Raw genomic sequence first — 16,234 nt, forward strand, 5'->3', positions numbered from 1 at the left:
TCAAGTCTCCTGTCTGTTCTTTCTAAAGTTGCCATTCTCCACATAACCAGGTTGGACTTCTTTTGCACTTTTTTAATGTGGCACTAAGGAATGAACTCAAGACCTTACTGTGTATGTTTGATGCAGCTTAGCTGCCTCCTGGGCACTTTTGTTCATTTTTTTTTAACTGAGGGAAAGAGGAGCAACATCACAACACTGTTCCACCATCCATGGAGCTTCCCAGGGCCATGCATGGTGCATTCATGTGATGCTGGAGCTCCAACCCAGGGCCTCATTCATGGTAAGGCACATACTCCACTGAGTGAACTGTCTCCCAGCCCAAGAGTGATCTTCCTTCCTTCCTCCCTTCCTCCCTCCCTTTCTTTTCTTTTCTTTTCTTTTCTTTTCTTTTCTTTTCTTTTCTTTTCTTTTCTTTTCTTTTCTTTTCTTTTCTTTTCTTTCTTTCTTTCTTTCTTTCTTTCTTTCTTTCTTTCTGAGAGTGATCTTTTCAAAATGTAACTCTGTGTGTGTCACTGAAAAAAATTACTTGGGGCAAATTATTCAACCTCTCTGTGGCCTAGTTTCCCAACCTGTAAATTAGGGTTGTTATGAGGATAATGAACTGATCTTTTGAAAGAACTTAGAATAATAAGCAACACCAGCAAGGCCTAAATAAGGGCCTGCTGTTATTACTTCATCGTCTACCCACACTTCTGCCTGGGAAATATCTTAGTAATTTTCCTTTGCTCTAAAGCCTCATTAGTTCAACCGCATTAATATGACCTATAATTAATGTTAAGTGCTCCACATGGTCTCGCACCTTCTGCTCACCAGCCTCATCTCCAATCATTCTCCTCTTCACCTAGCAACACAAGCATTCTTTCAGATTCTATACTCTTTCATAGTGCCTTAGCAGCTGCTCTCCCCCTGCCTCTCTCTCTCTGAGCTTTTCTCTCTCACATACTGCACTTGACTAATTCCTGTGCATCTCTCTGATCAGTTTAAATGGCACTTCCCTCGGGACCATTTCCCTAACCAGCCAGACCATGCTACATACCCAGACTACCCTTCCCTGTAGCACCCTTTGCAAGCATCGAAATATGTAATCAGCAGTGTCATTATCCTGTGGAATCTACTTAATACCTATCTCCTCTGTGAAAGTTATGCTTTGCGGCCAGGAGATAGCTCACCTAGTAGAGCACACACCTTACCATGTGTGACGCCCCAGGTTCAAGCCCCAACTTCAGAGGAAGTTCCACATCTGGTGGAACATTGCTGTGATGCCATTCCCTTTCTCTGTGTCCCTTTCCCTCTATCTGAAACAAACAAACAAACAAACAAACAAAAAAAGAATGAAAGAGTGGGCCTTGGAGTGGAGGGACTGCACATGTGTGAGGTCCTGGGCACCGAAACAATTACAAAGAAATTAAATTGTAGGTTCTGTGCACTGAGGAATTTTGTCTACCTTAGTCACTCCTTTATCCAAGTACTTGGTACACAGTAGTATTCAAATAGATTTTTTAAAGGGGAGGGAGGAGTCCTCCTATTGATCATTCTCCATTCCTATCACTTTTATCTATGGGTAATGTGAAAAAAAAAAAAAGTAAGGTGCCACAATGTGTATCCCACGCTCTCTTCTGTCTCCTTACTTGACCTCTTCCTCTCCTCTGATACCTTTCCTCCTTCCTTTCACCCTCTGCAGCTGTTGCTTCAGTCTTCCCTCTTCTAAGGTTTCCTTCTCTTCCATCTCCTCTCACCACCCAGCCTGTCATTGTAAGACCAAACTACAAACTGCCTGCAACGAGAAGCACTGTTTATATAAAAACCAGGCTGTGGCAAGAATGTGGTGGGCACTGTCTCATAGCAGGGACAAAAGTTTCAGTTTCTCCAAAGGCGTAACATCAACAGTTTTATCAGCACAGATGACTTTTTACTGCTGCTATTTGACTACCACTTGGCTTGCTTCCCAAACATGTCACACCACTGAAAGCACAGTCCTTATTTAGGACTGCAGAGAGAGGTTTACGTCACAAGCAGAAATAAACTCAGAACGCCTGACTGGAAAGAGCATAGCATTTTAACACTAAGAACCTGGGTTGAGACCTGAATCCTTGGCAACTCTGCTAGCTATGCAACGTTGAACGAGTCATTTAATGTCTCTGAACTTTATTCCCCCGTGCATAGAGGTGATAATATCACTTACCTTATAGTGTTAGGAATCAAATGAAGTACACAGTAAAAGACTCTTATAATTTCTACAATACTATATACACAGACATTTGGTTGATTACTAACTGAAGCCTAGTAATTCAATTAATTTTCCTTTCAAGTCTCACTAGTAAAAGTCAATAAATGTAACAGATAATAGCTGTTTTAAACCAAAACTATTATCACCTTTATAGTGTAATATATGTTTGTTAATCTTGGGAAATCTGGCTCTTTTCTTAATTTTACTACTTTTATTTTGCATTTTGAGCCTATGATGTTACCTTTTTCTTCTGGCATATTACTGTTTTCACTTTCTCTGAAACTATTATGTTTTATCTGGATATACAACCATGGTCACTTTACTTTTCTACAACTTCTGAAGATTTCTAGCCAGTTCTGTTGGTTTAATTACATTAAAATTAAATAACATTTCCTTAAGTAAATTATAGCTGACCACTTACATTCCTTGCTCCTATTCATACCTATTTAAACTTTGGTACATAAACAGTAAACAAAGCTGTTTTGCTCTGTTTCAAATCTCAGCCAATGCTCCCACACTGGGAAAAGAGTAGAAACACTCCAAAGATTCATTATAGTTCCAAAATATTATATACATGAGTTTTATTAGGCACAATATGGATACTAACAAAATTGGTCATAGTTACAGTTATGATAAAAGGTTCACAAAATAAATTTTAAAATGCAGCTTACGATTTATAGAACAGAAAATTCCATAGAACCATAATATTACTATTTTATCATTTTAATACTTTTAATTATTATACTTTCAATAATTCCTTCCTAGTTATTAGGAAGTCCTACAAATCTTGCTGACATTAGTGGGGCGAAGGTTAAATTTCACCACTAAAAATGAGTTCCTATATAAATAAAATTTTTGAATTCCAAAGAATAGTTTATCTCTTCATTGAGGTAACACTGGATTAGAAGACTGCAAATCTTTTAGGGGTACAACTTCATACTTCTTCAAAGTATGCGTTACCATACCATGTCCACCATCACTAGCCCTCTAACAGTCCATTAGATGCCCCCATAGCCCCCAAAAGAACATTTTAATTATGCAATTTATTATCATGTTTACCATTATTTGTAACACCTCTGAGTGATAAAGATCTATGAACTACCAACATGGAGTTCATCACCCTGTAAGCAATAAACACAGAAATACCATTTCTTGGTCATATCATAGAAAATGATCAAAATTGCTTATAACATTCCATGCATCCATTTCTAATTAAACACACTGTTGCACCTATTCTTCTTTCTAAATGCATTCTGACCATTTGGACACCAACAATAATATGTTTTATTCTTATTTGTTAAAATCGTGGGTGATTATAAAGTATACCCATTTAGTGATGACCTTATTGATGACTCAATAGACTGGTGCTTCACTTTTTGTTATACCTCCTCTTTGGTTTTAAAAACACAGTTATTTTGATTTTTTCTTACGTCCCCTCACATGAAAATGAGAAACCTTCTAGTGTAACGTAATACAATGTGATAGCTTAAAGAGATTATATTAATATAAAGCAATTGCAATTACCTTATATCCTATTGTCTTCCTATAGTAAATAATTTCCTTTTCCAGAAGCTCAAATAAGCGTGGTGGGAAAAACTGAAAATCCTGAACATTTGGTTGTTTTGGAGGTCGTGGAGCCTATGAGGGGTGGGGAGGGGGGACATACTAAATATATGTGTTCAGTATAAGAAGTGCACATACTTATCACTTGTTTCTTTTATAGGGAGAAAAATAAATACAGTGGAACTGGCTAAACCACACCAAGGATTTTTCTGTACGGTTCTTAACAATTGTTCTCTCCTGGAGATATATCTAATGGAGCAAAGACATCTATCTGAACAGACCTATACACATAGATGTTCAAAGCAACACAATTTGTAGCAACACAATTTGTAGCAACTCACAGATACCCAACAGCAACCCAGATACCCAGCGGCAGATGAGTAGCTTAAAGTTGTGGTATCTATACAGAATGAAACATTATTCAGATGTTAAAAGTTACGAGGGCGGGAGCCAGGCGGTAGCGCAGCGGGTTAAGTGCAGGTGGCGCTAAGCGCAAGGACCGGCATGAGGATCCCGGTTCGAGCCCCCGGCTCCCCACCTGCAGGGGAGTCGCTTCACAGGCGGTGAAGCAGATCTGCAGGTGTCTGTCTTTCTCTCCTCCTCTCTGTCTTCCCCTCCTCTCTCCATTTCTCTCTGTCCTATCCAACAACGATGACATCAACTACAACAACAATAAAAAGACAACAAGGGCAACAAAAGGGAAGATAAATAAATAAATAAATTACAAAAAAAAAGTTACGAGGGCCAGGTGGTAGTATATCTAGTTAAGCATAAGGGTCACCATGAGCAAGGACCTGGATTCAAACCCCCAGTCCCCACCTGAAGTGGGAAGCTTCACAAGCAGTGAAGCAGTATTGCAGGTGTCTTTCTGTCTCTCTCCCTCTCTGTTCCCCCTCCCCTCTCTATTTTTGTCCTTATCCGATAAATATTTTTAAAATGATGAAGTCATCTCCTTTGCCATATCTTGGAAAGAGCCTGAAGGTATCTTGTTGAATGAGATAAAACAGAAAAAAGAGTGTGTCATGCAGACACTTATGGGGAGATTAGAGGTTGTACTATGTGTCAACTACTGTTCTGTAAAGCATTAAACCACCCCTAGTAAAGTATGAAAAAAGAAACCCAATTATAGAAACTGTGATTTGGCATGGATGTAAGTAATCAAAATCAGACTGTGTTACAAGATGATTGTATTGTAGAACAGAAAAACTGGCCTCAGACCACAAAATCACACCTCATACCTTTGGAACTTTGGGCTCACTGACACGTAAAGCCTCTCTAAAGTAGGCATCCACTGCATAGCTGGCTTTGCGTTCTCGTTTAGGCGGTTCGATCCATTCCACCATACCAAGCTATAAGGAACAAATAAGAATAAGAAGTTTAGTTACATCAAGCTGTTTTCATCAAAATCAAGCACATCAAGATGATGTACAGTGTGAAAAACAAATCCAATAGAAAGAATCCAACTTGTTTTACCAGTTACACTTATACACAAAGTCCTAAAACCTTGTTCTACATACCAAGCTTAATGACTAGGATGATGGCTTTTTATTCTTTTGAATTTAAATTTAAAAGTGCATCCTAAAGGCTGGAATATTACAGATGAAGATTTGGGGTGTCTGTTTTGAAGATAGCTAGTAGGTCTATTTTAGTTATATTCTAAAGGGCCCATGACTATACTAGTTTTTTCCTGAGCCTGACCTCTGATATGCAGGTGGACCCAAGCTATTGTCTGGGGAGATGATGTGATGACTAGATAAAGGGCTAGAAAGCTGGATCAGGGAAGAGAGTAGCTCCCAAATATGGGAAAGGTGTATAAATATTGTTGACTATGGACCCCATCGATTTGATCTGGGGCCCAGATTTAGCAGAGAAGCCTATGTGACCTCTGCATCCCTGCAGTTTCTTTTTTCAGCCACCAGGTACCAGATGCTACCATGATGCCAACCTTCCTTCCCTGGACAGATGACCCCACCAATGTGTCCTGGAGCCCTGCTTCCCCAGAACCCCGTCCCACTAGAGAAAGAGAGAGACAAGCTGGGAGTATGGATCGACCTGTCAACACCCATGTTCAGTGGGGAAGCAATTACAGAAGCCAGACCTTCCACCTTCTGTACCCCATAATGACCCTGGGTCCATACTCCCAAGAGGGATAAAGAATAGGAAAGCTATCAGGGGAGGGGATGGGATACAGTTCTGGCGGTGGGAATTGTGTAGTGTTGTACCCCTATTATCCTATGGTTTTTGTCAGTGTTTCTTTATATATATATATATATATATATATATATATATATATATATATATATATATATATATATATATATATAAGTGCATCCTTAGGGCCAAAAAGATAGCTCACCAAGTAAGGTTAATGCTTTGTCAGGTGTACTCAGCCCAAGTTTAAGTCCTGGCACCATGTAGGTAAACCATGGCACCGGGGGAAGCTCTGGTGCTGTAATATATGTCTCTCTCTGTATCTGTATATCTCTCTCTTTCTCCCTCCCTTCTCCCTTTCTTTCTCCCATGTGTATGTATGTGTATGTGTCTAACTGAATGAAAAAGACAACCCAGGAGTAGAATGGCTCCACAATAAATAAACAAAAATTCATCCTTAGGAATAGAAAAAATGTGCATATTTTTATTTATATTTGTTTAGTATTTTATTCCTAAACAAATAAGCAAGCAGTACCTAACAGAGAAGGGAGATGAACACTGATGTTGGTAACTGTGGGAAATGTATTACTCAGAAAATAGTAAAGGACAAAAACCAACATGACAAGTCCTTCAAATCTAGAGAAAGTGTAAATGAGGCCACTTGGCAAAGTATTATAAGAAGCCAGTGGGAACAAAAAGAACTATTTCTTACAGTTATAGCACTGACTTCTTCATTCCTTTTATTTCAGGGAGGAGAGAGAGAGATCATGATACCAGAGCTTTCCCCAGTGCTGTGGCAGGGCAAGAACGTGGATCACACACAAGATTTACATGCTACCCAACACTTGAAACCAGATTCTGCCACTGCGCCAGTTAAATGGCTCTGAGAATTTTTTTCCTTCATCTGTAAAATAGGAATAAAAATACCTACCTGAGTACTGCAGGTGAACATGAATGTAAAAGCATCATATGAACTATGGAGAGTTAACTATAAGTCATTAAACATACAAAGTGGGGTGAATAGTAATTTGGTAGCAATGTAAAATTGTATTCTGATACAGTTAGAAAATACAATATAAAGTTCAACAGACAGAACTGCTAAAACAATTTTGGAGTTTGAGAGAACAGTTTTCTATCAATAGCTCAGATATTTTTCCTGATTTCACAGTGCCTACTCTAAATACCTTTATACATGAGGATAAAAATGCCCTAAAAAAGTCACTCATCTACAATTAATGTCTATACTTGATTTTACCTAACAGTTTAATTTCAAATTTCCAATATATATTTAAGGATACATGACAAATGGAGATGTATAAAATGGAGAGAGATCTAAAAATTTTCCAAGCAACTAGAAAAGTAAAAAACTAAAGATACACAGTGATGGAAATGATATATATATATAAAATCTTTCACAGAAAAGAGTACACCACTTTGTTCACTCATAATATTAAAACCAAGATGGAAGGTAGGCTGCTACTGGATATAATTTAACAAGTATGTCTTAAGTACCTGTCACATTATTTGCAAGGCATTAGGTCAAGGATACAAAGATAGATCAAATAATCTCTTCCATCAAGGAGCTTATAAGTCAAGTAAGAAGTTTTCCAGGAAGCAGAGAATATAAGATCATAAGCCAACTATCCTGACAGGACTAAGAGAGGCTACAAAAGTCCAAGACACAATATGGGATTTCTTAATGACACAAAGGTGAAAGTAAATGATCTTTAAGTTCTCTTTTAATTCTAAGAGTCGATAAGATATGGACAAAATAATGTGAGTTAATGCCAAATGAGAAATGCCCAGAGAAGTGATGTAAGTTTTTGAGTATTTTCCTCCTTCAGGCAAATCAGTGCAAGAAATCAAAGAGACATTTTATAAATTATATTTTTCTGGTCTCAAATGAGGTAAAAATAAATCAGTTTTAATTTAAACAAATGTATTTTGTCATCCATACTTGTTTGAATATCCAAGTAAACAAACATAAGCTAAGCATTGCTGACCAATTTCTGAAATTCCAGAAACAGAATTATTTGACCTAAGTTATTTTATTAGAGAAACAAATATTAATACAAACTTATACTCTTCATTTAAACCATGTCAATTTTCATGAATTAATTTCCAGGTATTGTTGTAACATAATATTGAATAATACAAGGAAATGAACAAATCACATATGAGAATCTACTCATTGTGTAATTCTCATGATTTATATGTAAAAATATTATTGCAGGTTGTCAGTTCTCTTCAATGGATAATCTGAACCTATCTTAAATATCTATCTAGAAATTGCTAGAAAAATAAAATATAATTTCAGCTTAGAATAAACAATAATATGATTTTGGACAGAACTATTAGTCAGATGTTCAGTTATGAAAATATAAGTCATCGAGAGTCAGGCGGTAGTGCAGCGGGTTAAGTGCTGGTGGCACAAAGCACAAGGACTGGCCTAAGGTTCCGGGTTTGGGCCCCCGGATCCCCACCTGCAGGGGGGTCACTTCACAGGCAGTGAAGCAGGTCTGCAGGTGTCTATCTTTCTCTCCCCCTTTCTGTCTTCCCCTCCCCTCTCCATTTCTCTCTGTCCTATCCAACAACGACGACATCAGTAACAACAACAATAATTACTACAACAATAAAACAAGGGCAACAAAAGGGAATAAATAAATAAATATTTAAATATATATAAGCCATCATAATCATACTGTTAATTTTTTCTACATTTGTGTGTCACTTATCTGATAAAATTTAAAGTGCAGGAAAACTTGTTACATTAGAAACAGACAAGTAATTTACTAGGTCTAATTTTCCTCTATGAATGTAGATAAGAAGCACCACTGATATTTGGAAACACGGTTAAATATTTTTCCATGATATAAAACACTCCATATCAATAACCTTGTGGGAGTAATTGTAAAATTAATAAAATTCTTATCTCATAATGAAATCTAAAAAGCTTACTTGGAAGGCAATTTTCACCCTGTCCATGCATGCCATCATCTCCATCTCATCAGAATAAGGCATAAACAGGCTTAATTAAGATTGTAGATAGAGCAACCAGATAAATTTAAGGCAAGAAAATAACAACTATGAGAAATAATGATTGCAACAAAGTATTATCAGCATTCTAGTTGCAATAAAAACTAAAATGAACTTTTTTTTTCTTCCGGTAAAATCAATGTTCAAGAGAAAGTTTTTTATTTTTTTTTAAATTTTACTAAAACTTATTTCTGTCAGCTAAAAAGTATGACAGTTTGATGAAGCAATTTGAGCAACAAAATAAATAATGGCAGCTTTATATTATAACTCAGAACATAAAATAAATATTTCTGAATCTATGTTGATATAAATGACTACATAAATAAACGTGGGAGAAGGGATAGCTCTTCCTTGTAGAAAAATCCCGACTGAATAAGTATAGATAGGAGGAACAAAGCACAGCATTGCTATTAGGGAAATAACATAATAATCATTGTTGCAGGCAAACTCCACCAATAGGTGCTAAAATCAGTGGGTATAAGTTTGAGAAGTATCTCCTCCATGATGTTTATTGATTATAAAGGGGAAAATGGTAACTCTATAGTGGGGAGATTCAGTAGAGAGACCGGGTGGTAGCGTGCATGGTTGAGTGCACATGTTGGAATGTACAAGGATCCGGATTCGAGCCCCCAGTTCCCACCTGCAGGAGAGCTTTGTGAGTGGTGAAGCAGGGCTGCAGGTGTCCCTCTGTCTCTGTCTCTCTCCCTATCACCCCCTTCCCTCTCAATTTCTGGATGCCCCTTCAATAAATAAATAAAGATAATACAAAAAAATAAATAAAGAGAAAAATCCAGTAGACAGCACCTCAACTAAGTGATGGAGTTACCATCTCCAGTAGCACAACACGACTACATCATATGTCCCCTGGCATGATGCACAGAGAAGGACATAACACCCTTTCTGTATCATTCTTGCCAAAAATGTGTGATCTCAATCATGACAGATGTCATAAGAAAACGTCAGGGAAGGCAAAGTCAAACACAAACTACAACGATGGATACTCTTCAGTGATGTCGGAGTCATGAGACTTTTCATAGATTAGAAGATGCTAAGGGGGCACAGCAGGATGGATGTAATGAATGAGAAAACAAGTCAGACACTGAGAGAAACTCTTTGCAAAATATCAATGCATGTCAGATATAGAACAGTACCCAGTGGCTAGGTGGTGGCACACCTGGTTAAGTTCAAATATCATACAGAAGGACCTGGGTTCTAGTCCCTGCTTCCCACCTGCAGGGGGAACACTTCAACTTCTCTTTGTCCTATCAAAGAAAAAGAAAAAAGAAAAAAAAGGAAAAATGGCCTCCAGAGGCAGTGGGTTCATAGTGCAGGCACAGAGTCCCAGCAATAACCCTGGTGGCAAAAAAATAAACTAATGAATTGAACTGCTACCCAAGTAATACACTGAAAACTCTTAAAACTCATCATTAAAAAGCCACCAACTGGACTGAAAAGCAGCCCAAGAATCTGAACAGATACCTCCCTAACGAAGATAAACAGATTCAAATAAGTATATTAATATGTTCAACATCATATGTCATCAAGGAAATGCAAATAAATATACTACTGTACATCTGTTAGAATGACCGGAATCTAAAACACTGATAGCACCAAGAGCTGGCGAGGATGTGGAACAAGAACCCTCATTCACCACAGGAGGAAACGCAAAAAGGTACAGTCACTTGGAAGACAAGTTGGGAGTTTTTTTTTACAACATTAAACATACTCTTACCCTAAGATTCAGCGGCCATACTCTTTGGTATTTACCCCAAGGTGTTAAATAAATATGTCTATATAAAAAGCTACATGGTGGGGTCGGGCGGTGGTGCAATGGGTTAAGCGCATTTGGCGCAAAGCGCAGGGACCAGCGTAAGGATCCCGGTTCGAGCCCCGGCTCCCCACCTGCAGGGGAGTCGCTTCACAGGCAGTGGAAGTTGGTCTGCAGGTGTCTATCTTTCTCTCCCCCTCTCTGTCTTCCCCTCCTCTTTCCATTTCTCTCTGTCCTATCCAACAGCGAACAACATCAACAATGGCAATAATAATAACCACAACGAGGCTACAACAACAAGGGCGACAAAAAGGGGAAAAAATGGCCTCCAGGAGGAGCGGTGGATTCATGGTGCAGGCACCGAGCCCAGCAATAACCCTGGAGGGTAAAAAAAAAAAAAAAAAAAAAGCTGCATGGGAGGAGTTGGGCAGTAGCGCAGTGGGTTAAGCGCACTTGGCACAAAGTTCAAGGACCAGCATAAGGAGCCCAGTTCGAGCCCCCGGCTCCCCACCTGCAGGGGAGTCGCTTCACAAGCAGTTAAGCAGTCTGCAGGTGTCTATCTTGCTCTCCCCCTCTGTCTTCCCCTCCTCTCTCCATTTCTCTCTGTCCTATCCAACAATGACATCAATAACAGCAATAATAACTACAACAGTAAAACAACAAGGGCAACAAAAGGGAATAAATAAATATAAAAATAAAAGCTGCATGGGGTATTTATGGTAGCTCTATTTGTAACTGCCAAACTTGAAAGTGACCAAAATGTTCTTCAATATATGAACAGGTAAACTAACTATGATACATCTAGACAATGGAATATTACTCAGTATTAAAATGAAGTGGGATGGGCTGGGCACATACATAACAGTGCACAAGGATGCAGGTTCAAGCTCCTGGTTCCCAAGGGCATGAGTGGTGAAACAGTGCTGCAAGTGTCTCTCAGTCTCTCTCCCTCTCTTATCTTCCCCTCCCCTCTCAATTTCTCTGTCTCTATCCAATAATAAATGAATAAAATATACTAAAAATAATAATGAAATGAAATGGGGTCAGTGAAATAGCTCACTTTGGGCAGTGCACTGCTTTGCTATATACCTGACCCAGTTTCAAGCCCAGCCCCCAGCACTAAAAGAAGCTTCAATTCTGTGGTTTCTCCCTCTCTCCCTTCCTTACCCCCTCCCTCTCTACTTCCCTGCCTTTCTAACTTTATGTAAAAAGAAAAATTAAATGATGAGGCCTGGAAATAACTAATCCAGTAGGGCATGTGACTATGTGTCAGGTGGTTTTGAGTGTGGTGTGGAGACATCCATTACAGGGAGATGAGAAGCTGTGTGACAATTATCTTGTAAATTATTATTATTTGCCCCCAGTAAATTATTTTTTTAAAAAAGGAATGAGAATGAGCTACCAAACCATGAAAAGACATGGGGAAACCTTAAATGTTTATTACTTAGTAAAATAAGTCAATACAAAAAGGTCACTGTGTGTTTTTAAAATTATTTAATGTTACATATTTTACATAGAGACAGAGAAATTGAGGGGGAAAGGGTAGGTAAGAAAAGGGGGGGGGCACCAGCAGCACAGCTTCACCACTTGTGGACCAGAGGTAAGAATAAAACACTCAGGAAGACTAGTCCTGAAAGGAATGCAGCCTAGAATGTTCCTAACTATGACCATGGAATGCGAGCTCAGACCTACAAGGATGCAGAGGTTACACGGGTTCCAGTGCTGAATATGAATAGACATGGGTCCCAGATCTGATCGATAGGTGAGGACCAGAGGCTAGTACCAGGATCCTTGAGTATTGTAACATGTGCCCTCTACTACATGCACCAATATCCAACCCCACATTCTGTATTATACCAACTATGCCATTCTGGAATAAAGCAAAACTGTGGACTCGGTAAAAAGGTCAGGGGTCCCAAGGAGTTGGAGAGAAGAAAAAAATAGCTAGCACTGAAGCTTTAGGGGACAGTGGAATTAACCTGATTGACATTCACAGTAAACACATATGAGACTTGGGGTCTCTATTTTGGGAAAAGCTAGGAAGTCTATTTTAGGTATATTTCAAAGGGCCCATGACTTTACTAATTTTGCCTGAGCCCGACAGCAACATGCAAGTGGGCTAAAGATATAGTCTAGGGTGATGGTGTCAGAGTTGGAAATAGGAATAGTAAGCTGGGTCAGGGTAGAGAGTAGCTCCCAGATATGAGATATGGGGAAAGTATATAAATACCATTAACTGTAAACTCCATCGATCTGATCTAGGGCCTATGTCTATTCAGATTCAACAGCCCGTGCAAACTTTGCATCCTTATAGGTCAGAGCTAGAAACATTCTAGGCTGCATTCCTTTCAGCACTAGTCTTCCTTGAGTGCTCTATTCTTTTTTTAAATTTTTTTATTATTATCTTTATTTATTTATTGGATAGAGACAGTCAGAAATCGAGAGGAAGGGGGGAGACAGAGAGAGAAAGATACAGAAAGACACCTGCATCCCTGCTTCACCACTTGCAAAGCTTTCCCCCTGCAGGTGGGGACCGTGGGCTCGAACCTGGGTCCTTGCGCATTGCAACATGTGCACTCAACCAGGTGTGCCATCACCCGGCCCCCGAGTGCTCTATTCTTACCTTTAGGTTCCTGACTATTAAACAATTTGTTCTGCTTTATATTTTAGTAATTTTTAGCCACTAAGTTGCAGATGCTACCATGACGTCAACCTGACTTCCCTAGAAAGACGACCTCATCAATGTTTCCTAGTACCCCACCTTTCCAGATCTCTACCCCACTAGGGAAGGATAGAAACAGCTGGAAGTATGAATCAACATGTCAACGCCCATGTCCAGCGGGGAAGCAATTACAGAAGCCAGAACTCCCACCTTCTACACCCCATAGTGATCCTGGGTCCATACTCCAAGAGGGATAAAGAATAGAAAAGCTTCCAATAGAGGGGATGGAATACGGAACTCTGGTGGTGGGAACTGTATGGAATTGTACTCTGCTTATCCTACAATCTTGTCAGTCATTATTAAATCAATAAAAATTAATGCTCAAAAAACAGTAGACAGTAGACATATATGTCAAAATTCACACATTATACAACAGAGAATGAACCCTAGTGTAAACTAAGGACCTTGAGTAATGATAATGGGTCAGTATAGGCTCAATTGTATCAGATGAATCACACTAGTGTAGAATGTTGATAATGATGGAGACTATGAGGAAAGGAAGTATGTTAGAGGGAATTCTATATATTTTCCACTTGATAGTAATGTGAACCTAATATTTCTCTTAAAAATAAAGCCCATGTGCAGCAGCGAAGCAATTACTGAAGCCAGACCTTCCATCTCTGCACCCCATAATGACCCTGGGTCCATGCTCCCAGAGGGACAAAGAATAGGAAAGCTTTCAAGAGAGGGGATGGGATACAAAACTCTGGCGGTAGCAACTGTGTGAAATTGTACCCCTCTTATCCTGTGGTCTTGTCAATATTTTTATTTTATAAATTAATAATAATAAAATAAAGTCTGTTGTGGCCCGGGAGGTGACACAGTGGATAAAGCACTGATTCTCAAGCATGAGGTCCTGAGTTCAATCCCTGGCAGCAAATGTCCAGACTGATATCTGGTTCTTTCTCTCCTATCTTTCACTCTCCTCCTCCTTCCTCTCTCCTCCTTTTGCCTATCTTTCTCCTTTCTATATCTCTACTCGTATCTTTAAGTCTGCTTTAAAATTACAATGTAGGATTTTGGATTATATCTTCTAAAACAGTTACAAGACATCAAGGAGTTAATGTGCTAAGTTCTTGGATAATTATATTATGATCATTAAAATTTGTAATGTTAGAAGAAGTTGCAAGAAGGACATATGTAAACTCTCCTATTTTTTTTTTTTTTTTGCAGTAAGGTCATTTCAAAATAACTTATTTTAAATTACAGCCTAACTTTACCTTAAAATAAGCAAAGACATAAAACATTTGTATTTATTCAAGGAACTCTTCCCGTCCAAACAGTATTTTTAAAAAATATTTATTTACCCTTTTGTTGCCCTTGTTGTTTTGTTGTTGTAGTTATTATTGTTGTTCTTGATGTCATGGTTGTTGAATAGGACAGAGAGAAAATGGAGCGAGGAGGGGAAGACAGAGAGGGGGAGATAAAGATAGACACCTGCATATCCTTCACCGCTTGTGAAGGCGACTCTCTCTGGCAGGTGGGGAGCCGGGGGACAGTATTTTAAAGGTAATATTTTATGAATGAGACTTATTTTATGAATAAGTGTTTATTACTGATTATTATTACAACAGTTAATACTAAGTCCCAAGCATTTACAAGTTTTAACTAATTTAATCTTCAGAATAACTTTATGATAATAGCACTATGGTCTCCCTTTGACAGGTCAGAAAACTGAGTATCCAAAGTCATTTAATTAGTATTAGACTTGGGAGTTAATCTTCAAATTTCAGAAATTGTACTCTGACTCCATACCAAATCTCAGAAGCAAAGGCAGCAGTAGCAGCCAATGGCAAAAATAATTATAACAATGACAAAAATAGACTAGCTTTGAGCTCCTCGGGCCTATAACAGATTTCAATCTATAGTAGAGTACTAGCATGATGCCAACCAGATTTCCCTGGACAGATGACCCCACCATTGTGTCCTGGAACTCTACTTCCCCAGAGCCCCACCCAACTAGGGAAAGAGAGAGGCAGGCTGGGAGTATGGATCAACCAGTCAACGCCCATGTTCAGCGGGGAAGCAATTACAGAAGCCAGACCTTCCACCTTCTGCTTCCCACAATCACCTGGAGTCCATACTCCCAGAGGGTTAAAGAATAGGGGAGGGGAGGGGACACGGAGATCTAGTGGTGGGAATTATGTGAAGTTGTACCCATCTTATCCTATGGTTTTATCAATGTTTCCTTTTTATAAATAATTTAAAAAGGTAAGTGTGGGTGTTATTTTTATAACTGTTACATGAAATTGCTCATCTGAGAGTTAAATTGTTGAGGCAAAAATTTACCTTCTGGATAAAATTGTACTCCAGTGATGAATGCTGTATAGACATATGCTGATTTTCAATGATACACTTAAAACTTACATGACGTTATAATGCAGTGATACTTAAATTACAACTTACCTTCTGTTTTTCTCTATAATCTTCTCCTTCAAACTTGTACAAGCTTTGTTCAGTGTCCATTCTGAAATTTCTCAGAGAAGATTCTCCCATTTTCTGCAAGCGTTCATTCATCTCTGCAGTCTAAAGTTGAATGCATTAAAATTATAAAAATTTAACTGAATTACTTATAAAAAATCTGTGGCTATTTTTTTGCTTTTAAAGTGAGGTTTTGATATGAACTTCTCAATCTATTTATTTACTACGTAATAATACAATGCTAATAGCAAACGTGAATATAAGTTTAAACCTGCCCCAAGTATTTGAAATAGGTAAAAGGCTCTCTTGAAGTATTCTCGTTGGGGTTTTCTTTAGAATTTTAACA

General features: G+C 38.5%; 1 protein-coding gene across 1 annotated transcript in view; it reads right to left on the minus strand.

Moving 5' to 3' along the window:
• Positions 1-804: 804 nt before the first annotated feature.
• Positions 805-16,234, minus strand: part of LOC103117566 (probable global transcription activator SNF2L1) — a 47,548-nt gene continuing 32,118 nt past the window's right edge. Inside the window, exons 12-15 of the mRNA XM_060184772.1 lie at positions 15,874-15,993; positions 5,029-5,139; positions 3,752-3,865; positions 805-1,295 (exon numbers count right to left, since the gene is read on the minus strand). Coding sequence (XP_060040755.1) covers positions 1,170-1,295; positions 3,752-3,865; positions 5,029-5,139; positions 15,874-15,993 — 471 coding nt within the window. The 3' untranslated portion in view covers positions 805-1,169. The remainder of the gene's footprint in view (positions 1,296-3,751; positions 3,866-5,028; positions 5,140-15,873; positions 15,994-16,234) is intronic.

Source organism: Erinaceus europaeus, unplaced genomic scaffold, assembly GCF_950295315.1.
Source record: "Erinaceus europaeus unplaced genomic scaffold, mEriEur2.1 scaffold_871, whole genome shotgun sequence".
In the NCBI taxonomy this organism is placed as follows: Eukaryota; Metazoa; Chordata; class Mammalia; order Eulipotyphla; family Erinaceidae; genus Erinaceus; species Erinaceus europaeus.